General features: G+C 46.8%; 9 protein-coding genes and 1 non-coding gene across 10 annotated transcripts; 5 read left to right on the top strand and 5 right to left on the bottom strand.

Moving 5' to 3' along the window:
• Positions 1-306: 306 nt before the first annotated feature.
• L228DRAFT_268763 (hypothetical protein) lies at positions 307-1351 on the bottom strand (the record flags this gene model as incomplete). Its single annotated transcript, XM_018335191.1, has 2 exons — positions 307-545; positions 703-1351. The coding sequence occupies 2 exons, from the start codon at positions 1349-1351 to the stop codon at positions 307-309; spliced, it is 888 nt and encodes a 295-aa protein (XP_018187842.1).
• Positions 1352-2931: 1580 nt separating this feature from the next.
• Positions 2932-6235, bottom strand: L228DRAFT_230664 (N-terminal acetyltransferase A complex subunit nat1). The gene is made up of 5 exons (XM_018330542.1): positions 5901-6235; positions 5019-5843; positions 3795-4961; positions 3631-3729; positions 2932-3516 (listed from the first exon to the last, which is right to left on the bottom strand). Exons 1-5 carry the CDS (start codon positions 5980-5982, stop codon positions 3152-3154), a joined length of 2538 nt encoding a protein of 845 aa, XP_018187843.1. The 5' UTR covers positions 5983-6235; the 3' UTR covers positions 2932-3151.
• Positions 6236-6676: 441 nt separating this feature from the next.
• Positions 6677-7530, bottom strand: L228DRAFT_149852 (hypothetical protein). Its single transcript, XM_018329274.1, has 2 exons — positions 7376-7530; positions 6677-7312 (listed from the first exon to the last, which is right to left on the bottom strand). The coding sequence occupies exon 2, from the start codon at positions 7307-7309 to the stop codon at positions 6764-6766; it is 546 nt and encodes a 181-aa protein (XP_018187844.1). The 5' UTR covers positions 7310-7312; positions 7376-7530; the 3' UTR covers positions 6677-6763.
• On the top strand, positions 7531-8853 carry L228DRAFT_149851 (kinase-like protein). The gene has a single exon (XM_018329273.1). The coding sequence runs from the start codon at positions 7690-7692 to the stop codon at positions 8563-8565; it is 876 nt and encodes a 291-aa protein (XP_018187845.1). The 5' UTR covers positions 7531-7689; the 3' UTR covers positions 8566-8853.
• A 1336-nt stretch (positions 8854-10189) lies between these two features.
• L228DRAFT_247952 (hypothetical protein) lies at positions 10190-11079 on the top strand. The gene has a single exon (XM_018332756.1). It carries the CDS (start codon positions 10266-10268, stop codon positions 10884-10886), a length of 621 nt encoding a protein of 206 aa, XP_018187846.1. The 5' UTR covers positions 10190-10265; the 3' UTR covers positions 10887-11079.
• A 42-nt stretch (positions 11080-11121) lies between these two features.
• Positions 11122-13151, bottom strand: L228DRAFT_149896 (DUF1766-domain-containing protein). Its single transcript, XM_018329275.1, has one exon. The coding sequence runs from the start codon at positions 12975-12977 to the stop codon at positions 11358-11360; it is 1620 nt and encodes a 539-aa protein (XP_018187847.1). The 5' UTR covers positions 12978-13151; the 3' UTR covers positions 11122-11357.
• Positions 13152-14665: 1514 nt separating this feature from the next.
• L228DRAFT_247953 (hypothetical protein) lies at positions 14666-16489 on the bottom strand. The gene is made up of 5 exons (XM_018332757.1): positions 16263-16489; positions 16030-16205; positions 15930-15976; positions 15526-15877; positions 14666-15462 (listed from the first exon to the last, which is right to left on the bottom strand). Exons 1-5 carry the CDS (start codon positions 16278-16280, stop codon positions 14856-14858), a joined length of 1200 nt encoding a protein of 399 aa, XP_018187848.1. The 5' UTR covers positions 16281-16489; the 3' UTR covers positions 14666-14855.
• A 138-nt stretch (positions 16490-16627) lies between these two features.
• Positions 16628-17765, top strand: L228DRAFT_247954 (caffeine-induced death protein Cid2). Its single transcript, XM_018332758.1, has 3 exons — positions 16628-16858; positions 17043-17367; positions 17459-17765. The coding sequence occupies exons 1-3, from the start codon at positions 16792-16794 to the stop codon at positions 17643-17645; spliced, it is 579 nt and encodes a 192-aa protein (XP_018187849.1). The 5' UTR covers positions 16628-16791; the 3' UTR covers positions 17646-17765.
• An 836-nt stretch (positions 17766-18601) lies between these two features.
• On the top strand, positions 18602-20248 carry L228DRAFT_211288 (hypothetical protein; the record flags this gene model as incomplete). Its single annotated transcript, XM_018329890.1, has 2 exons — positions 18602-19042; positions 19106-20248. 2 exons carry the CDS (start codon positions 18602-18604, stop codon positions 20246-20248), a joined length of 1584 nt encoding a protein of 527 aa, XP_018187850.1.
• A 62-nt stretch (positions 20249-20310) lies between these two features.
• On the top strand, positions 20311-20398 carry L228DRAFT_t80. Its single transcript has one exon. It is a non-coding gene; the product is annotated as a tRNA-Lys (tRNA).
• The last annotated feature ends 1894 nt before the right edge of the window (positions 20399-22292 follow it).

Genomic DNA, 22292 nt, shown 5'->3' on the forward strand with positions numbered 1-22292 from the left:
CCTGGCCTGGCTAGATGGAAGCTTGAAAGTTGATGCTGGAAAGTTGAAAATGATGCTTGATGGGTGGAATGGGTACGCCGCGGACGACCCAGAGGTAAGAAGAAGAATAAAACAAAATGAAGAAATAAAATAAAATAAAAAATGAAGAAAGAAACAAAATAAAATGAGAAAAACAAACTCCAAGACACCACGCTCTATGACAGCCAACAAGGAAAATGATATCCCAATAAGGATCAACAAAGAAAATGTGTAAAGTAACCCGATACACCGATACACAAAATCAATCATGGATCGACATGACCGGACTTACTCCTCTTCATGGTCATGCCACTTGGAGACGTCCCATTTCCAGGTCAGTTTCGTCTTGGGTTCACCATCAGGTGTACTATCAGCGGCAGGAGCAGGGGCAGGTACCTGAGGAGTAATTCTCAGACGGTACCGCTCGAGGTCCCACTCGGTGTAGTGCCGCATCGTGACGCGCATGGCGCGCTGGTGGCCGGGGCCGGAGCCGCCGCGTTTAGCGTCGGCGCGGGAGCGCCATAGGCCTTGACGGTGTTAGTTATGTGCATTCGGAGAAAATGAGAAAAGTGTGATGAAGAAAGGTGCAAGACAAAAAAAATAAAATGAATACAACAAAAAATAGAATAAATAAAGACAACGGGAGGTGATATAAACTACGTGAGAAATAAAGGATACACATACAGGTTGCCAGATTCCTGCCATTCACGTCCGGAACACCGTACCAATACTTGAGTAGGCCACCACGTTCCATGGCCTCGCGATGCGCAATGGCGTCCAACTGGTAAATCTCCGTTCGGTCAGTGCCCACGGGCACACGTGATCGGAAGGCGACAATGTAAAAGGACCATTCTTTTGGACCGCTTATATGCGTTTTGGTAGTTGTGTTCGCGGCACTGCCATTCTCAGGCTCGGCACGCAACTCAGGCGTGTATCCGTCTTGCTCCGCCAATTGCTGGACAATCCGCACGACCTCGCCCCAGTTGAAAGTATCGAGATACGGGGCAGTAGCGTAATCTGGACGCAGGGCTTTGAGGTGTGTGAGTGCCCTGGCGAGATACTGAGATGGTGCTTCAAGAGAGCTGAGGTCGAGAAGATGTCCCGGTTCGGAGTAAGGTGAAATGGCGATGACATTGTTGTTGTTGTTGTTGTTGTCAGATTGAGACGTAAAGTCTGCTGCTCGTACGGATTCTTCGATTTGATAACTCGTGGTTGTTGCGGGGGTGGAGCCGTTGTGAGAAGTTGATGGAGAAGAGAGTTGCTGTTGTTTTGAAAAGGAAATGCTGACGCCAGAATTGGCGTAGTGTTTGAACGTGTCCACTTCGACAGTCATGTTGAATATCGGTAGATGCTGAGTATTTCTTTTTTTTTCTATTTCCAATGTGCTGTAATGGGGCAGAAAGGTCGATTTCTTTTCCCTTGAAAAGCGGCAGAGATGTACTTTGCCAAAGACTGATAGTAAACAGCAATTGTCGTGGGTTTCCCTTGGTATTTTGCTTTTGCTTTTCCTTCTCTGGTAATTTATAAACCAACGGTCAACGTCCGGTTTATAAAAGAATTGAGACGATGAAATTTACTCCAATGCGACCCAACAAAGTAAAGACCCACCAAGCTGCTTCGTATAATAAGAAGCAGGGACAAAATCAAAGAGCAAACTCTGCAATGAAAACTAGATAAGAAAGGGAAATAAACGGCACAACCAATGGTGTGCTATTGCGAAGAAAAAACAAACAAGATAATTTCCGCCCTGACTTTGCGGATTGAGAAGAAACTGTAGATCGTTTGGACACTAAATTTCCCAAACGTTGCGACCTGCAGGGTTGGAATATTAGTCCCAAAAAGGCAATTCGATAAGAGCGACGAATAGGACCTTGAGATACTGGAGATTTCTAGGAAATAAATAATGTTGTGGAGTTTATGGGATCTGCTGATGGGCGGATGTCGGAAATTTGTGATCGGGACACAGGATAAGAAAGCCCGCAGAAACAGTGGTTTCTGAATTAGACACTGCCCACACTTGGTGTTTGCCAGTCCAGAGTGCAGTAGCGCAAGAGTTGAAGATAAGAAATCTGCACCTAGACAAAAAGAGATTCCCAAATGAATAAATAAGAAAGAAATTGGAAAATCACAGGTGATTTTCTGTGCAAGGTTTAATATTCAGCGCGTTTGGGAAATAAAGCAGATTCAGGAAACAGGAAAAGCAAAAAGAATGAAAGAAAGAAAGAAAGAAAGAAAGAAGAAAAGGAAATGAAAGGACTGAAAAGTAGTCATAGTCATATTCCAGACTACTCGACCAAAAAGAAAGAAGAAAAAAGGCAAGACACTATCCAGTCCATTATTGCGTTGAAAGATTACCCTCTTGCGTGCGCAGTGCGCTCCGACGCCGAGAGTGTCCCCGTGAGTAAACTCTTTGAGGACAGGAAGGCAACGTAGAGTTTGGTTGCGAGAACGCGCGATTGTGCCATCCCGAGCGGATATAGCGAAAGCGAGACGCTACGAGTACAGAGTAACAGCGAGAAAAGCAGTCCCACCATCTCTCGGTCATCTGGTTACTCGGGCCGCAAGAGTACAGTAAGAAAGTGGTCGGCATCACGCAATCTATGAGCGGTATTTCGTCGTGCCGACAGACACGATGCAAACTGGACTGGACATGCCAGTTGCTTGAAGCGGCGATGGAGTAAAGAAAGATGCAGAGGGCAAAGAGACTTTTATTGTGTCAGTTGTACCTCTGCAGCGCTACGTGAAATGTCAGTCACAAGGCGGTGAAAAGTTCAAAAGTGGTAAAGACCGCAAAAGTCCCCCAATGAGATTGTGCTTTTAAAAATGCTATACCAAATACAGCATGTCCGACAACATATTTCTTTTGTTTATATAAGCGAAAGACTTGTTATATACACGCAGAACATGTCGAAACACCCGCTCTGGGACTTTTCGTTCAAACCACAGAAGATATTTTGCAACTCAATCTCCGCCCCTACTGAAACCTTAAATGGGACATCACGGCTGGTGACAACTTTTGTGTATTGTACTCTTTCACACCCTCTACGAAAAAGAAATCCAAACAATGCTATTTAGACAATGCACCTTTTGAAATGCAAGGTCCCCTCTTTCATCCCAGCTGATTTTTCACAAGTCATGCGCTCTGGAATGCAGACGCCTCAGGCCACCGCTTTGCTGCCGCTTGCACGTAAGCTTCCCGCTTGGTCTTGTCGGCAGCCCAGCTTTTCAAAGTAGCAAGACCTTCTTGTGCCTGCTCAAGAGTGATGTTGGGAAGCGCTAGAGTATCAGAGAGTGACTTTTCAATGTCAGCCTTGGCATCCGGATTCAGCACGCGGCGGGCTTGCAAGGCAGCCTGCATGTGAGCTGCGCTCTGAGCATGCCGGGCGAGGAACTGCTCGTTAAATTTGGCGAGATCCGTATCCTTTGGTAGAAGAGTAGGGAGTTCTGCGTCGATCACAGAAGAGACTTGAGGAGGAAGGGGCTCGGAGAGAGAGTCAACTATTACAACAGTTAGCTGCGCCCGTCTGGAAAATAATCTGCCATCTCGAATGCACGGCATCAACGTGTAATATCCAATGTCATGAGATCGACTGATATCTTAGTGTGACTTACGAGTCTTGCGGAAGCGAATAATCTGCTCGTGAAGAACAGGGTCTTGAGAATCCAGTTTTGAAGCCGCAATGAGACACTTCAAAGCGAGCAGGTATTTTCCTAAACAGGGAACAAAGATTAGCTTCACCATTTGATTGGTAAAAATCAAACCAGAAATGTCTTACCTAACCGAATGTAAACCTCGAATCCTGCAGTCTGTGCACGAATAATCTTGGGGCTGAACTCGAGCAAATGATTCAAAAACTTCTCTGCGTCCTTGAGCGGCTCCTTGGTCTGCACAAGAGTCGTACCCTGCGGATCTGGGTCCTCTTTCTTTGTTTCGCCATCGGCACCAGCGGTAGACTTTTGTTGTTGCTGCTGCTTCTTCGCAGCCTCCTTCTCAGCCTCGAGGCGCTGTTGCTCCTTCTTAGCCTTCTTCTGGGCCTTCTTGCGCTCCGCAGCATCAGCGTTGTCAGCTTCGGCATCGTCACCATCGACACCATCCAGCAGCGGGCCGTTTACAAGTTTGGGATGATCATGCAGAAGAGTGTAGGCCTTGATAGCCGATAGAGCAGCCCGGGAGTAGAAGGGATGCGATCGTACGGTATCCTCCCATCTCAGCATGTCCACGTATGCGCGGATTTCGCCCTTTCGAAGGGAGAAACTGTGAAAGTCAAACTGATCTTCTTGCCAGACGTCAAAAATGTCATGAATGGTCTTGAAGCGCTTCAATGCCAGCCCGAACTTCTGCTGGCGCAAGTACGACTCGCCATCCTCCAACAGATACCACATGCATTGCATGTCTATCAGATCGCCCAAGGGGCCACCAACTGTCTCATTCCGGGTGAACTTGCTCATATTCTTCAACGCAGCCTCGTTTTCGTCATTCCGCAGCTGGTATTTAGCTGCTTTGGTGTTGATATATCTGTCCTTGACATCCAACGTGCGCGCCTGCTCCATTGTCTCCGACGCCTTTTGTGTATTACCATAGTGCTTCCATATCCGAGCCTTGGTCATGTGGAAATCAACCGATTTGGGCGAAAGCTCAATAGCCTGGTCAATGTAGGACGTGGCTTTCTGAAGGTCACGGCTCAGGTAATAGTTGTAGTGTTGGGCAAGGAAGTAGAGGACTGCGGATTTGAACGCGTTCGCGTCTTCCTCAGACTTGTCCTCGACGGATCCATTTGTCTCACGGACACCCTTGCCATTAGCAAAGCCTTCAACAATGTCCTGGATGGTGTTCTTCTTAAAATCATCGGTGTAAAGAGATTTGATGTTGACAAAGCAGGAGGGGACACCCTTGCTCAACTTGTAGTGGAGGTACTGAGTGGCAGCATCTCGGAAATCGTCGCCTTGTTAAAATTAGCATATTCACTTTGTTTCTGCGGACTTGGGAGAAGAGTCCATACCCTCGAGAAAGTCCAGAGGTACTCGCTTGGGGGCGTCTCCTCTGGGATTGTTCTTGGCATATTCGTCGTATAGCTCCTTCAGTGCCTGCTTGTCCTTGTTCTTGTCCAGGCCAAGGGCTTTCTCCAAACCATCATAGTAAGGCCGATAATCGGCGTTGCGATCCAGTAATTCCCTGTAAGCCTTCTCCGCCTCCGACTTGCGGTCCAATCGCAAAAGGTAGTCTGCTCTCATCTCCATGACAGCGGTCTTGTCTAGGTTTGTCTTGGAAATCGATTCCAAATGCTTCAATGCGCGCTCAAGGTCGCCAGACTCAGCAATGATGGTGTTCTTATATAGGACAGCTTCCGAATGCTCCACGTCGGTCTTTGAGGGGGGCGACTTCAGGGTCTCCTCGTATGTCGTCAAAACCTTCTCTGCTTCCGTATATTCGCCAGCGAGGTGGTGCGCAATGGCCATTGCCGTCCAGTTCGATCTGATCTGAGGGCGGGCCTGGAGCATTGCTCTTCGGCTCGTAGCGTATCCTTGGAAGTCTCTCATCTGCATCTGCAACAGGGCCAAGTCACGCTGAATTTGTGGTGACTCGGGCTCCAATCTCAGCGCAAACTTGTAAGCCTTGATGGCCTCCTCAAAGTTCTTCTCTGCTCTCCATAAAAGCCCATAGACGTGCCAACAGACGTGTGATTTCATGTCATTGCGAAGGGCTTCCTTGGCGAGAGGGAAGGCCTCATCATTCTTGCCTTGTGCGTTCAAGATGAGGGCTTTCATAGCCAAAGTGTCGCCATGTTGGGGGTTTTTTCGGAGGATCTGTTCCGCGGTTTTGATACCTATTCATCTTTTGAGCCTCGGTGATTCGCACAACTCCGTTACGATTCCCAACCAACCTTTCTTGTACTGCTTGGCGTCATAGTGTTTAATGACTTGCCGAAAGAGCGAAGCATCCTTGGGGCTTAGTATCTGCGGCATGCTGACAAGAAGCTTGCTGCAAGCTGCCGCCAAAAGTTACGGGGGAAAAAAGTGTGGACTGGAGTTCCGCTGCCACAACACTCACACGAGCAGCCAAAAGAGACGGAAGTGTGCGGTCAGTGACACCAAAACCAAATTAAGGATTGGTATACTGAGAGATTGAGCTACTTGCTGCTTGACGGGCAATTGCGCAAATGCTCTGTGGGTTGATTGAGGTTTCGAGGAAGCGAATTATGACGATTTGAGTCCGCGGATAATCGCTGTTGCAGCGCAATCTGTCGGCGTGAATCGACCTTCAATTTGCACTGACATCGGCATTTGCCGAGCCCCACGATGGATATTCAACACCATGAGATCATCCCACACAGATCACATACCTTTACATATAAAATGTGAGAACCGGTGAAATTGACATTGACAATGACTGCAACCAGGCCTATTCATGGGCTGCATCTTCACTTCCTTAGCCCGGTGGAAACGCTGCTGCTTTAGCAAAATCAAAATATATCAATTTGCACTACTACGGTACTACCTGCGTGTTGCTTTTGAATTTTCACAAATTGCTTCACATCTCTTGCTTGATTCTTCTAGTAATTAGGATCGCATAACAGAGTACAAAAGTCAGGATATGAAAAATCGTTGTCTTGGCAAAAGAGTATCGACTCTATTGAGCCCTGTAGCTTAGACAATCTCTCTCCATGAAAGAAAAGAAATTGGAGAGTTGAAGAGAAAAGGAGATTGTTGTCTAATTCGTGTCAATGGCTGCGGTCCACTATCTGCCTCAAACTGGCTGCATCATAGATCTTGCCATTTGAAGCTTTCCACTTGGCACGATTCCTCTTTCAACCAACTTGGCAATAACTCGCACCGTCCACCCTTGGCAGTTCTCTGTGACAGATTGCCGGTTGGGAGCTCGAGGAGGTGGTTCGCTGTCTGCAATTTGTTTCACCACCATAGCTTGCTCCTCAGTCACAACAGCCAGTTGATACAGGTTCAAAAAAGATTCAGAGTTCGTTATGTCGGCATCATTTGCTGGCTGGTATACCATGCATTCTGCGTCTCCAGTAACTTGATACTCCGAACCAGGCTGATTTTCGCAGCCGACGTGGAGAGCCCAGTGTAGAGGTTCACCTTCACCCTGTGCTTCTTGAACAAGTGAGAGGTAGAGAGGCTGAGCCTCGGCGGGAGGCAGAGAAAGGTTCCCGGGATCATATTCGATCCATTGTTGAGTGCCTTTTCTCCTCCAGAAGCCACGACCATTAACCTCGCATACCTCCCTCAGACCAACAGTCTGTACGGAGGTAGTTGAAGTCGGATAGTAGCTCATTTTCTGGGATTCTTAAGCATCAGTTTCCAACTTTCCCGGACTAATGTGGAAACCGTTGACACTAACCTTGATATGTGGTTTGCAAATCGTGCAGAAACTGGGATGATATTCAATTTTTTTTCGCCAGGCTTTGTCAAATCGTATATTCCTGCTCTCGGAGCGACGACTGGATTCTCTTGATAGTTCTTCTTGTTGTCAAGTTATTCAAGGTTGATTTCCATGAGATCTGTTTTGGGAAGCGGCATTCTATACTGTTTCGCTTAGTGGTCAAGGATGTTATATTTATACCTGGGCTTTCGAGTACTTTCCTTTTCCCTGTGCTCAAATGAATTAAAAGAAAATATGTGATTATTGCCGGTATTCCCAAACTTAATCACGGGATGACCGATGCTTCAGGCGGTATTCCTTTCAAAACGCAAAATCTCCAAGAAGGGGACCGATACATCAAAAAGGGCAGGGTCTTGTTCCCATGTCCATCATCCCTAAATATCTCAGATCTTGCCCCAGATCAAGAGATCCTTATCGTTCTCAGCAAACAGATGGGCAGGATCGTTCTTGAGTATGACTTCTCTTACGTGACCAAATCTGGGCGTGGAGTGCGACCTGCTGAGGCTGAAGCAATGAGGCTTGTGTCAAAGCACACCTCTGTTCCTTTGCCTGAAGTGTTCTACACGGATTTTCGCCCCGACAACGGGAGGATTGAGATGAGTCGTATTCCAGGATCTCCTCTAAAGGAGAAGTGGGATACATTGGACGAGAAGAGCAAAGAGTCTGTTTGTCTACAAATCTGGGATATGGTTTCCAAGATACGAGCTATTCCACGTCCACCAGAGCTCAGAGATCTTGTCCAATGTGCTGCCGATGGCACTCCATCAAGGGACCCATTGCTTCGTGACCTGAAAGACCCGGCTCGGCCCCTGACGAAAGATTCAGACCTGCAAGCTCGCATTTTCGAGCGATATTTGCATTTTGCAGGTCGTCGATATGAACATAAATTACCTGACATGCTGCCGCGGTCTGACTGTACTGTGTTCACGCACGCTGATATAGCGCCTCGCAATATTATGATTGACGAGCAGAAAAAAGTCACTGGCATTCTCGACTGGGAATTCGCAGGATGGTATCCGGATTATTGGGAATATGCGCAGATTCTAAGGCCGGCTTTCTGGGACGACTGGTCAATATGGATGGAACGGACTGCCCCGCAGAAATGGGATATTAGCGGGATCAATGCCGCCAGGCGGGTCTTGTTCTAGCATTGTCTTCTCACGACGATTGATCTCTGGCTTCCGTGTATTGCTCGGGCCTACGATGGCGTGCGGTCAGAGACTGCTCGACAGAAGAAGAGCTACGCAGGCTGTCTATGATCCATTTGATACTTGGCCTCCAGTATGTCTGGATGGAACGTTGCCTGACCTCTCTCCCAGTGGAGTAAAGCCCGGTCTGGTGAGCTTGGTGGAAACTCTTTTAATAGTTGTCAATCCTGGGAGCAACTAGGCTCTTCGCAAGAAGGCATAATCTCACCTCATCCATCTGCCTGATTCAAACCAGCTGCCCTGGAGCTTTCTAATACACTTTCAAGGTTGGGGCGCTCAGAAGACATACGTCCACGAACTGTCGATGTCTAGTAAATTATAACCACGTTGAAACACGATCCTGACTCTACGTATACCTACCATAGACTTGCGAACATCCAAACTGTCTCAGGAAATAAAAGAGAATGAAACAGCCTTGGATCGTCGACTTATCCAATGGTCTTCAACGGCACTTGGCTCTGGCACCACCGCTCTGGCACAATGGCTGAGGTTTCAATGTTTCATTTTTGACAAATTATGATAAACTTCTCGCAGGAGTCTGATTTGTTCCAAAGTATCGAGTATGTGGCCATTGTCACCTCCCTTTTATTCAATATCAAACCCTCATACGACATAACCCCTCCATCCTCGATCGAGATTTTTTCCCGGAGGAGAATTCTAAACCTCAACCAAGTAGAATACATGATCCCACTTGCGCTCCAGGGAAATCTAACCTCTATAGATTCCTACAACCTTGTAAATGGCGAAGCATTTCTATTCTCTATAAATGAAACTTGAAGTTTAGACAGCATAACAATTAAATCCTTTGCACTTGAACCCAAAGAATCAACGACCATATACAATTGATTAATTCTTTTCCCTATCTCAGCCATCACTCCATACCGACCAAGTCGTGAAAACAGTATAAATATGCGCTCCTGTGTTACGAGCAGTCAATTACACTTTTGCCTCATTTTGCGAGTGACTCTCGAGCTACTTAACGCACCCTGGCCCCTGGGAGACTGGGATTGATAGTCGCCTGGCGCCTAGCTGCTGGGTGCTGCTTTCAGAGCGGCCCGCGGCCCGTACATTCTGTTGAGAACTTGAGCCACGTCTGTTCATAAGTTTGCATAATTGCATTTTGATGAGCTGGCTGCTGTGCTGCTATGCCGATGTGCCGCTGTCCCAGTGCCCAGGGGACATGCTGCATGCTGCACTCCATGCATGACGCTCGCTCAGCCTCGTTGCCTCGTTGCCTTGCTGCCTCGAAGGCTGGGAGCAAACAAACTTATGGGCAAGAATTACGCAACGTACCTCCTTTCGCTCTTCTGTCTATATCATCACTAGGTATATATCGAGTCCTTGCCGCTACTAACAATAAACAGTACAATTGTATCATGGTGAAATGAGGTTTCGATATACCTAGTACGTTCACAAACTTAGTTTTATTTGTATGCCGAAGCCCGAGCTCTACCTCGTATGTCTAATGTCACTATCTCCCTACTGACATTGTAATTTGTAGACATTGTGTGAACGATATAACCCTTTCATCGGCTCTACCGTACCTTATTGCCAAAACACGATCAAGAATAAAAGGGAAAAGGGAAAAGGTAAGGACGGATAAAACACGACACACGACACACAATTCTTACGAACACCAGATGCCGACTAAAAAGCAAACGTCGTCAACAAAACCAAAACCAAAACCAAAGCCAGAGCCAAACCCAGAAACAAAACCAATTCCAACTCCAATTCCAACTCCAAATCCAAATCCCAAACCAAAAGCAAAATCGAAACTGAAACCCAAACCTAAGCCAATAAAACCATGGTCCATGTATCCGGCACTCCACGAAAGCGTAACGCACCTATTAGAAGAAGAGGATCTCTACTTCGATTTCCACAACGTCGACGACGATACGAAAATTCCTGACGAAGAATTCGACAGTAAAATTATGGGTCGATTTATTTGCCGCAACCCCAAATGTGGCTCCAGCGGGTGGTCAAGCAAGTGCATTGCCATTACGATACGGATGTACCGAGGGGGGAAATACAATGCAAGGGTATATCACCAACGCTGCCGGAGCTGCAACAGCCTCAGCCGACCGCGTCTGGATGAGTCATACGCGGAGCGGGTCGCATATTGGCTCAAAAGGTGGAGTGGAATACAGATGAAGCGGGTTGAACACTATGAGAAAAGCAAAGCCCCGCATAATAGAGATTTATGTGAGGGTTGCAAAGCTGGTCATTGCATGGCGCAGGACCAAGCCCTGGATTGGTTTTAGAACAATGATAAAGAGTTGCAGTTTCTCCTTTGAGAGGTTTTTGTGAGAGAGAGTTTGTCTACCGGAGCAAAGATGTTGATTGTGAAGATGAATTGTGTACGTTGGGATGTGTAGCGGCCTGCGGTGCGGTTGGAAGACAAAGACGTTGAATTCGTTAATCATAAGTTTTTCTGAGACTCTGAGAATGGACTTGAAGCGCTCATTATCAATATTGAAGTTGCAAAAGAAACATTGTAATCGACTCGGAAACAAAAACGGAACAATGTACGCTTCAAAATTATTGCCAAGACGCGAACCAAGCAGGATGAAGGTAAAAGACCATAGCGGACGGTCGCTTCACAATTTGATGATTGGTTCGTTGCTGTTATTATCCTCCGCAATGACATCCGGGGACGTAGCCATCTATGTTGCGCTAAAGGCGGCCGATTTCGCAGAGGAAGAACTCCGGCAGAGAGATTTGAAGGTTGCATCCTATTTCTTCGAGGTTGATACCGCACGCTCTTGTTTTCCAATCAGCTCCGATGTTTCCTTCATGAATTTATCCATGTTGTAAGATCTTGCTCGTTCCTCGTGCTTGAGAATCCACATATCCTTGTTCCTCAGGCTTAGCAACCGATATGGTTGGGTTCTCATCCATTCGGACCATTTCCGAATGATTGCAATTGCCTCCGCCGGAGATATTTCAAACCATTCGAGGTGCTGCTTGTCGCAGAGCTTGCAGTAGTGTCTGATTTGGCGATGACGGAGCTCGGCATGACACAAAGCCTCAACGCGACGAGCATTTGGAACTTTCATTTTAGGATCGAATGGAACAGGATACAGAGCTTTAGGAACACGGTTGCATGTAAATTCCCACTCTTCATGACGCACGTCGGGAGTGCGGCCAGTATATCCAATTTTAACGAACTCGTTGTTCCCTTCCACCTCGTACAGATACACGTATCCATCTTCCCTGTCTATGGAGTCCAATTCTTCCCTCATTTGCTTCCGAACTTCTTCATACGAAGACTTATAATTTGACAGTTGACTACTCCTTTCAATAATATCAAAGGGAGTGATATCGTATTCTGCGGGCCAAAAGTCCGCTGGATCCTTCTCGAGGTCTGGAGGTACGAATCGCGAGCGCGTCGATGTGGGAACGATGTGTTTCTTTGAGTTGTCTTTGTCTTGGCTGGTTAAAGTAGCTTCAGTCCCTTGGCATGGGGACGAACCACCCGGATGGTCAGCGGTCTCTGGTGTATTATCGTCAATTGGCTCCACGAGCTCTGCACCAGAATTTTTGAGAATCTCGACAATGCTCGCCTTCCGTGATTCCCAGTTCTTAAGAGGGTACTTCTTGTGCGCGACGCAGAATTGATTTACCTCAAGGACTCTGAGGAGATAGTCCAGATACACATCCTTTCTGTTGTAGATTTCTTGTTCGACAATCATTTGAACCGTCCTTTGGCAGTTCTGCACCTTCTGTCCCCCTATTTCTAATTCGCAGATTTTCCCTAGTCCTTTTTCCACTATGCAGCAGGGAGTAATGGGACCTAAAGCTTTCCTTATCTGCTTTCCAATATCCATGTATGGCTTAGTACCGTCGGCTCCAGGAGGAAATACAGACGTCCAACGTTCAACACGATCTTCTTTCCATTTCGGGTCCACGTGCCATTTACAGTGTACGAGCCCAACCAGTTTTCTCAACTTGTCCTCGAGTTCCGGCGACGACTTCGTAAAAGTTGTCAGAGCCACAATCTTTAGATCAATCTCTTTATGCTCTCCTCGTGCAGGATTTTTACAAGGAGCGCCTGTTGTTTTTGTTTTAGAGCCACATTTCCAATTACCAAGACCCAGACGGGTCTTCAAGGCGGCCGCATCGATCCAGGGTTTCTCTTTATCGGTCCTTTCGGCGTTTACAATCAAATTCGACGCCTTCTGTACAGGGCTTGGTGGAGGAGTGAGAAGTGCAGAAGTACTATTTGCATGTGATTTTTCTTGAGGCGGAGAGCCTGGCGGGGTTGGGAAGTTGACCAGGTCCGCAGTCTCCCGAGTCTTCGGAGGCCCAGAGGGATAATCGAAGCCGGCGGCTAGCTTGTCGTCCATATTCATTCTCAGAATCAAACTGTCCGATTTGGTAGGTTCATAGAGACGATCAAGTTTGCTTCCGAAGAGGTCCTGACTTTCTTTAAGTTCGATTGAGCTAAGAGATGTGATGAGGCCAGAAGGATGGCAACGGCAGGAGATCGTCGTCAGTTAAGGTCAATAACAACAGATGAAACACAGGCGCAAGCCACACGCCGGCCCGGCCACTAAAATTAGTTGAAATTGTCACGGACGACACCGTTACATTCGAACTGATTGGTTCAGATGCCGTCTTTTTTTGGCAGGGCCATGGCCTGGCAAAAGAGCTTCGTTCTCATCAGGACATCAAATCCGTTCTCTCATCCTTCGACTGGCTCAAGGTACAGCTGTTAGACGCCCAATTCGGGCTGTGCCTTGTGACAAGGTCTGAGAATCCAACACCGAATGAATGGGTGCCCATCGGATCTTCAAGACTGGAGACAGCCACGTGAGGTATTGCATGCTTGGTGAACTAAGTCGCAACGGGGCGACTGGCCACTGCATTGGTTGATGAGGCGCCCTGGAGGGGTAGTGATAAAAATACCATCACATCTCGTGCCGAGATGGAAAGTTTAAAAATATCCCCTGGGCGTATCAATTTAGCGAGACCTGAAAAGTTTACAAAATTAGTCCCCTAGAATGTCGTGCCTTTTCATATTGCACCAACCATGTAATTACACACAGTGAGCATCAGAATTTGCAATCGGTCGTACTCGAAGTGGACCACTTTCGGAGAAGCCTCAAAAGTGATAGAAGCAGTCAACGGCATTATCGCGCCTCTTCCACTCGCCTTCAAACGAGTCAGAATTGAGCCAAGCAAAACAAGTCTCCGCGGCAAGAACATGCTGCGAGTGCATCGCGAACTCTTCCTGTAACACCTATGTCAGGTGGGCTAGCCGCATCTGTGTCCCAGGCCTCTCTTAAGGCTTTTCGGCTGCCCTGTAAAATGCCTTGTTACCGGGTCGACGAACACCGTATCCAGATGCGGCAAGACATCGAGCGCAAGGTTCTTCCCGTCCGTGAGCTTCTCGGGCACCAAGTCAAATTAAGAGACAAAAGTTTAAAGGAAACCATTGGCTTGGTGAGCGACTTTTGATTGGTCGACCGTTGGAGAAAGAGATGCGATAGGCCACGCCATGGCTGACAGTATCTTCCAAGAATAATTTGCCATTATCCCCACCCAGTGACGCCGTTAACTTCTCCCTCCTGTGTGCCCGGGTGCGGCTTCTGATAGTTGAGACGTGCAAAATTTGGAGAAATGAAATACTTGTAAGCAGCCAAATTTGGTGAGAAAGGGTGATTCATGGATATCTGAGTCATATTTGCATTGCAATTTGGTCGATTTATTTCAAGCATCGCCAGGAAGCGTCCACATACCACGCAATTCCAAGACTCAACCCAGAATGTGTTTTCCAAAAGGACAGTTGGTTGGATTTGTGAAATCGCCCTTGACGAGGGGTCGTCGTCGTTCGAATAGTTTACTCCGTACCGCTAAAGCAGCGAAAGATCGGCTCTTATAGCTGTGGGGTTAGCGGCCGCGGTAGCTATCCGAGAGCCATACCCGACATGGCAAAGCTAACTGGAAGGGGCATTCACAGCTCCATGCTTTACGCAGCAAATAGGTATGCTTTGATTAGAACACAGGGCATGAATTCCTCTGAGCAGCTTGTAAATTTTTCCGATGTTCCTTTATTACAAAAGATTAGGTCGAATAAGGTAATGAAAGTCGTATAAGATGATAATTATACCATGACAGAAAGATATACTAAACATCTCCAGTGAAATATTCAGCCGAACGAAGCATGAACCGACTACCTACTGGCATGGAAAGTAAAGAAAATATGGGCTTGGCTCTACCCGGTCATCTTAATTTCCTCTGCCGCTCACTCTAGCAGACCTCCGCCTTCCGGGCGCTTCTTCCTTGGGTCCTTTGGCAGCGGACGTCTTCGCCTTCTTCGCTTTTGTCTGGTCTTCGTCATTCTCTTCCTCTTCCTTCACGGGACCCTTTCGCTTTGTTTTGGCGTTATCGCTCTCCTTCTTTACGGTTGCTTCTCGTTTCTTAGATGCAGTCGCTTTTGAAGCTTTAGCGGCTTTGGAAGTTTTCTTCTCCTCCTCCGATGCTGACTCCTCCTCTTCCTTGGGACTTTGCTGCCCGCTTGAGCTGTTCCCAGTGACATCGCCAGCAACTGGACCTGTCTTTTTCTGCACACTCGGCACTACAGCGCTGGTTCGGCCACCGACCTTGAGGAAAACAATCTTCTCCCCGTTGGGAAGTCTGTCCTTGTCCTTCTTCCCTTTACCCCATCTGTGCTTCATCAACCAATCTTCCGGAAACTTGCCAGACTCGGCCCCGGTCTCTACAGCCACCGAGCAAATGTGAAGTAAGGAAGTGTGTAATTGCTTCAGCTGCGCGTCGCTGAAAGTGTTACTGTACTGTTCTGGATGGATTTTGGCGTGATAAAGAATCTCGTCCCTGTATTAGAGTCAATATTGGCTGAACTTTGTGATGATTGTTATTCTTAAGGACATAACTAACCCGACCCAGTTGCCAACACCGCTAATGTTAGCTTGATCCAATAACAGAGCTTTCACGGGAACTCTTTTGCTCCGCATTTTCTTGGTAAGCCACTCAAGGGTCAGGATGTCCTTGTCGATGACCGGGTCGGGACCGTTCTCTTTTAGAGGCGTAGATTTTCTTATGTTGGCTGCGTCACAATCAATCAATCGCACACGGCCCAGCCTCCGAGCATCAATGAATGCTACTTCGCAATCTGGGTCTTCCTTGAGCTGTAATATAAACTTCCAGTATTTTGGAGGCCATTCGTTTTCTTCCGGCTTTGTCGGTTTGTAATAAGATGTGTCATCATTTGAGAATTTGATCCATCCGCCTAAGCTTTGTCAACGTCTCTCTCCGACTTTAAAGCAACCGTTTCTACTTACTCATTCCGAAATGCATGCAGATATGCGGCGGAGACGACATTGTGAGCCTTTTGAGTTAGCTGAAAACGTGACACGTGATTTATCCTCGACTTTGGCATACCAGAAGTATTTCCCTTGCTGCCCAGCATCTATGACTTTCTTTCCGGTTATTGCATCTTTGAATTCAGAAGCAGACGTGCCGACTTTTCCGAAAACTATGGGATCGTCTTGGGCTTTGACAGCTGAGATTGTCCTTCCGACGAGGTATTTCCTCAGGTAGGATACAATGCGAGCGACCTGAGAATAAATTGTCAGAAATTATTAAGACATGAAGATTTGAAATTCTAGACTGACTTCGCCAATCTCAGGCATGATTATCGGTTTTACACGGAGATTTCTTAAGCAAGACTACCGTGGAAGGACTGCGCGAAAGCGCCAGATTCAGCAAACCGAAAGTGCCAGAGAGACCACAGCTGACAACGAGATGGGCTCAATTGGTAAATAATTGGAAGACAAAGAGGACCTTAAAAGTTCTTGAAATCAATGATGTTTTCTGTAGACTGGCCTCGCCGTTGTGTTGTTTTCACGTTTTGTAGATGCCGTTAAGCGCCGTCGCGTCTCGGATGTCATAGCTGCACTCTGTCGCGTCACGTAAGCACGTGCGTCATGGATTATCGCCATAACCGCCTGATCTGGGGAACTCTATGCTCATGCTCAGATACAGTGCCATCCGCAGACGCCACCATTCCTATAACCTCAATCCTTTTTAATTTAACGTCCAAGCTAGTATTCTAAAATAACCGTTTCCACGTTGGCGGGATTATTCTGGACTAAGAATAAGCCGGAGGCTGCAAGACCCACGACGCCTCTGGCGGATCCAAATATGTCACAGCCTCCGGGACAACCCCAATTGACACCCCAATTTTGCTTCAATCAGACTGCATTAAGAGGTTAGTGCCGTTGTTTTTCTTTTTTGCGGTGGCTGTTTCTACTATCCCACAGTCCAATTTACTGGATGTTTCATCCCGCTGTTACATGCTTCAGCGACCAATCTTCCAACCCTCTAAACGACCACCGCGCAGCTTTTCCGCAGTGCCTTTTTTCATAGAGTCAAGGAAATTAATATTATTGCAGACTTCCTCAGAATATCCCGTTCTACAATCGATGATTCTATTGCCCAGAATCTCAATGCGCTAGTTACTCCTTCGCGAGCTGGGTTCAACCCCTCATCAACTGCATCCCGGCAAACAACGCCTCCTCGAAGCCGCATCATCGACCCATCTGCATGTGATGGTTTCAAAGATAGAGTCCTTTTCCAGTCATGGCAAAATCGCTCGGATGTGTTGAATTACTGCGCAGGGGTGGCGACAAGTCCCGACCCGGATGATCCCGACGTTGTTTCCAGGCAGGTGGAATCTGAGCGAATGAGAGAGAGGGTCGTGGATGAGAGACTCGATCCGTATGTCTATTCTCTTCTCGTCTGGTTATATTAGTTCCAGCATTCGAAGGAGTGCGTTGGATGAGTCAAATGCTAATTCAGATTCGTTTAGATACTCGGCGCGATATTTTCCTCGAGAGGCGCGAACAGAGATGCTAGCCAGTGTGATCCGTAATGAACGTGGAGTAGAGAATATAATACGGAAGCGGACATGGGATATGATCGCTGAACGATGTGGAGATAGTGGTGTGAGCTGGGAAGCGGCATTGGATCGGTGGAGAGCAGGGCGAGAAAATTAAAATTAAGCTCGGCCGGTTACTTGAACATATTTGGCGTCTTTGGGGAAAGAATGTGTATATATAGCATTTGGCAATCGTATTTTGAATGGACAAACAGTACTTTTCTCTCCTCTCCTCGTAATCTTTCCTGTCAGAAAGACTGAGACTAACGTAATTGCAAAACTGCAAACTATATACGGGGGCAGGAAAAGATGTATCTCTCGAACCCGTCATTGTGAATGAAGCTGCACGGTCTCTACAGAAACACTTCGGCCATGAGCGGTCGGGGGCGAAAGCTAGAACACAAAGCTGCATCCGCTTTTCAAGCCTCTTTATCTTGGTGTTTTTTTTTTTTTTTTTTTTTTTTTCTCCTTCGCCTCATCCAACTTGGTTCATTTTTTAATTCCTTTAAGGGAAAAAAGAAACATCGCTCTCTTGATATTTTTTTTTTTTTTTTTGGAATACTTGAAATAATAATTGTAGATTTTCTTCGTCATTTTGTTTATTCATTTCTTCGGGATATTAGTTATTGCTCTTAGAGCTCAGTGAAAACGCAATTGCGAAATAAGTCAACCTTTCCGCTCATTTCCTACTGTGACAGACAAAAGCTCTTTACACCTACATTAATATTTTTCATATCCTTCTCCTCAAACGTTTAGATCGATGCGGCGATTGATCTCATGCCTTCATTGCCATGGAAAGCGTCACGCGAGACGCTTGCACAGGAAGATACTCGGCCCGTTCCGTCCTGATTGATCCGGTATAGATAAGATTAAATTAAGGGTCCTGGTCTATAAACACCCTAAACACCCTAAACATCCCTGAAACGCTACAGCCTTCTCCACAATGCGAGGCAACTGCTCTCAGCCTTCGATCTTTATAGCGTCATTCGCTTCTTCATTTTCTCAGACATCAAGTTATAGGCTCATGTAATTGCTTGAAATATCTAATCCAAACACTTGGATGTGCTCACCAAAATGCCCAAGACACGTCGGTTGTTGAACAAAGAGATTACATTATCCGCTGCTCTAAACGATGAGTCCAACATACTCCAAAAATTAACGTATTGGGAGAAAAGAGACAGGCTCTACGACCATGTTCTGCGTCATTCTGAGTCAATCCAGGCAATAACTGCGCATCATCTGGGCTTAGGAAATTCATCAGCCTGTATCATTTCCAGGCCTCAGGAATGGCTGCATGGGAGTTTCAACCTTTGCGTCCCCATGACGATTGAAGACTGGAAAAAGCGTATTATGATTCGATTTCCTCTGTCTTACCGTGTCGGTGAAGAAGTCTGTCCCGGAAATGGCGACGAAAAAATCCGATGTGAAGCTGCCACTTACGCTTGGCTGGAAGAAAACTGCCCAACGGTGCCTATTCCGCAGCTTTACGGGTTTGGGTTGTCGACAGGACGGCAAGTACGCTAGCATCACTCAGACTTCCTATCATCATGCTATGCGTTGCTGACTTAACTAATGCAGTTCACATGTGTCAGAAACCTCTCCTTCGTTTGTCGTTGGTACTACAACGTTCGCTGTGCAGTCCGGCGGTGGCTAGGATATGCAGTCCCCTCGCGATATGTCCCTCATCAAACCAACGACCATCATCTGAAGGAGCTAGATCTAGGGTACGTGCTCATCGAATATATCGAAGACGACCGTGGAAAAATGCTCTCAACAACCTGGGACGAACAGCGGCACGACGCAGAGCGTCGAACCAATCTGTTCCGCAGTTTGTCGAGGATACTGTTGGATATCGCACGGATAGAGTTGCCACGAATCGGGTCATTTACAATCGATGATGATGGTATGTTGAGTCTTACGAATCGGCCATTGAATGTTGAAATCCAAGACTACGAAAATCAAGGGATTCCCACGGGTATTCCGCGGGATTATACCTATGCGACGACAGACTCATATGTGACGGACTTACTATCGTTCCATGAGAATCGGTTGCGCTTTCAACCAAATGGGGCAACGCACGAAGCTGACTGCGTGTATCAGATGTGCGCGCTTACTTTAATGAGAGCTCTATCCACTCATTTCATGCGGCGGGATCTGCGCCGAGGCCCGTTTGTCCTGGACTTTACTGATTTGCACAAAAGCAATATATTTGTTGACGACCAGTGGAACATCACTTGCCTAGTTGACCTTGAATGGGCATGCTCTCATCCGATTGAGATGGTCCAGCCTCCCTGGTGGCTGACTGATCGGTCCCTCGATACTTTGAAAAGGGAGGAATACGATCCAATACGATCGGAGTTCATGCAGGCGCTGAAGCTTGAAGAAGCGGAATGTATCAAGATTCGGCGTGACAATTTCCTAAAGGGACAAAAGCACAATTCTTTGCAACTTTCGACCGTGATGCAACAGTCATGGGACAGTGGTACATTTTTCTTCGTCTGGGCCGTTCAAAGTTGCTCGTGTTTGTGCGGCTTATTTTACGAGCATATCCAGCCGCTGTTCGCTAAGAACCACCTGGATGACGATAACCCTTTTTTTACTATCATGATGCGCTATACATCTACAAATGTGATGGGATTCGCGGTCATGAAGACTAAGGACAAGGAAGATTATGATGAGCGTCTTCGAAAGGAATTCGAGTCCTTGGAGGAAGAAGATTAGTCTTACGTTTAATTTTGCAGGATATATAACATTTTGAACATGGTCTGTCAACAACGGAACAAGCCGGGGTAGCTCAATCGGTAGAGCGTGTGGCTCTTAATCACTTAAGAGATCACCTCAAGGTCGCGGGTTCGAGCCCCGCCTTCGGCTTAGCTTTTTGTACTTCTACAGCGTTATTTTTTACCTCACTCTTCCTCACACGGTCTCTGGAGAAGAGATGGGTCTTCTTTTCCTCTGCAACTGATTAATTCAAAGTTTGGCATTGCTATGTTTAACTCGCGCAACGATTCATGCCCCGCACTTCCTTGAGAGTCACCATGGATTTCACCGATGCCCTCTGCCAGCTGATACAGTTCTAAACCTGGATAGTATTACCCTCCCAACGATGATTTATTTGGACTTCGAGCTCGAAGTAGAGGCTTTGTCCAAATTCTCTTTCTCTATGTGCACCGCTCCCAGGAGGTTCTTTCTTGCTTTCTCTGTTCTCTTGTCCTGGGCCGCCACGCCAGAGGACGAGAGTTGATGCAAGGATATGGGATCTCCTCGAATCCCATACGTAGCCTCTTCGAGTTTTCCGTCGTATTTGGACGTTGACTTTCCGGAAGACTTGTCCATGTTTTGGATGAGGTTGACTGACGGCAGTCAGGGCTTCTTGTTTCCGAGGATGGAACTTTCAGGCGACGGGGATTGCCTATTGAACCGTAACTAAACATTGTCAATATGCTTTCTTCGAGAGAAAATCAAGAGTCGAGTATAAAAAAAGAATTCTCATATGCGATGAGCCAAAATAAACTGGACATCCCATAATGCTCGAGGCGACACACCCCGCTTCCAATGAAAATAATCTGGGGTAAATGCGGGGGGACACAACTCCCCGACGACCTCTCTGGGGAGTTAAACATGCGGGGAGGAGAATTTGGAAAGATAACCTGGGGCATACTAGATAATAAAGAAGAGCCCGCCCGCCCGCCCGCCCGCGAGAACAAATGTGAGTAACGCAGGACCATGACAATGAAGAGATTCCAATAATTCTCTCCCATTTCTCCGGTTGTTCCTTTTTTTTCTCACCTCAAAATCTCCTTAAAACGCCGTTTATTTGATAATACTGGTGGGCTGGCCTGTCTGTGGTGCTCGTGCCTTCTTATCACCCTGCCTTCTCTTCTTTTTAGGATAATGTTCGATGGCTATTAGTTTTTTTTAAATAACAAGTACGGTTTCATTTTTTATATATACATGGGTATATATTACATCTAGGCATCCAGTATATGGTGTGAGACTTGCTGGCTTCCCCTCTCCGCACCCCTCTTCTTCTTCTTCTTCTTTTTTTTGCCCGTGGTCCGTGGTTATATCGCTCCATGTGACGACCTGGCTGGGATGTAAACATTGAGCATTGGACAATCATGGGCGCAAGGCTGAATTGTGCAGAACATAAGGTACCTACCTGACCTGACCTGACCTACCTTGGGTAAAGATCTTTGCTTACCATAGGTAGGTGCGTAGATCTAGAAAAAAAGAAAAGAAAAAGGAAAAAGTACTATTACTTCTTTAAAAAAGAAGGAGGACAAAACAAACAAACCAAAACAGAGAATAAAAAAGGAATGGCAATTTTCCGAGTGCAGCGAGTTGTATAAAGGTGGCATGACATGTTGAAGGAAGTTTTGTCGGATGTAACAATACCGAATTGATTGTTAAGTGAAGAAAAATTTGGGTTTTAAAAAGAAATAGAGGGGGCGGGGGTGGGAAGCGTTTTGAACAGCTCAACTCAACTCAACTCAGCTTAAGCAGCCAGGCGTTGAGCAAGCGGGTTGTCATGCAGGACAGGGGTCTCACAAGGCTGCAAGGCAGCAAATGTCACGTTATTCGTGTAACACGGGGTCGAGTGGAACTCACGTAGGAAAGTAGGTACAGCTGGATTGATATTGAGAGGGAGAAAAAAAAAGGGCAGGGCCAAGGACCCACGGCGCTGCACTGCTAGAAAGTTGGGACAGCAGATAAACAACACTACGCACAAGCGGCAAGGACAAAGCAGGGGGCTGCACTGGCA

Source organism: Xylona heveae, assembly GCF_001619985.1.
Source record: "Xylona heveae TC161 unplaced genomic scaffold L228scaffold_6, whole genome shotgun sequence".
Taxonomy (NCBI): domain Eukaryota; kingdom Fungi; phylum Ascomycota; class Xylonomycetes; order Xylonales; family Xylonaceae; genus Xylona; species Xylona heveae.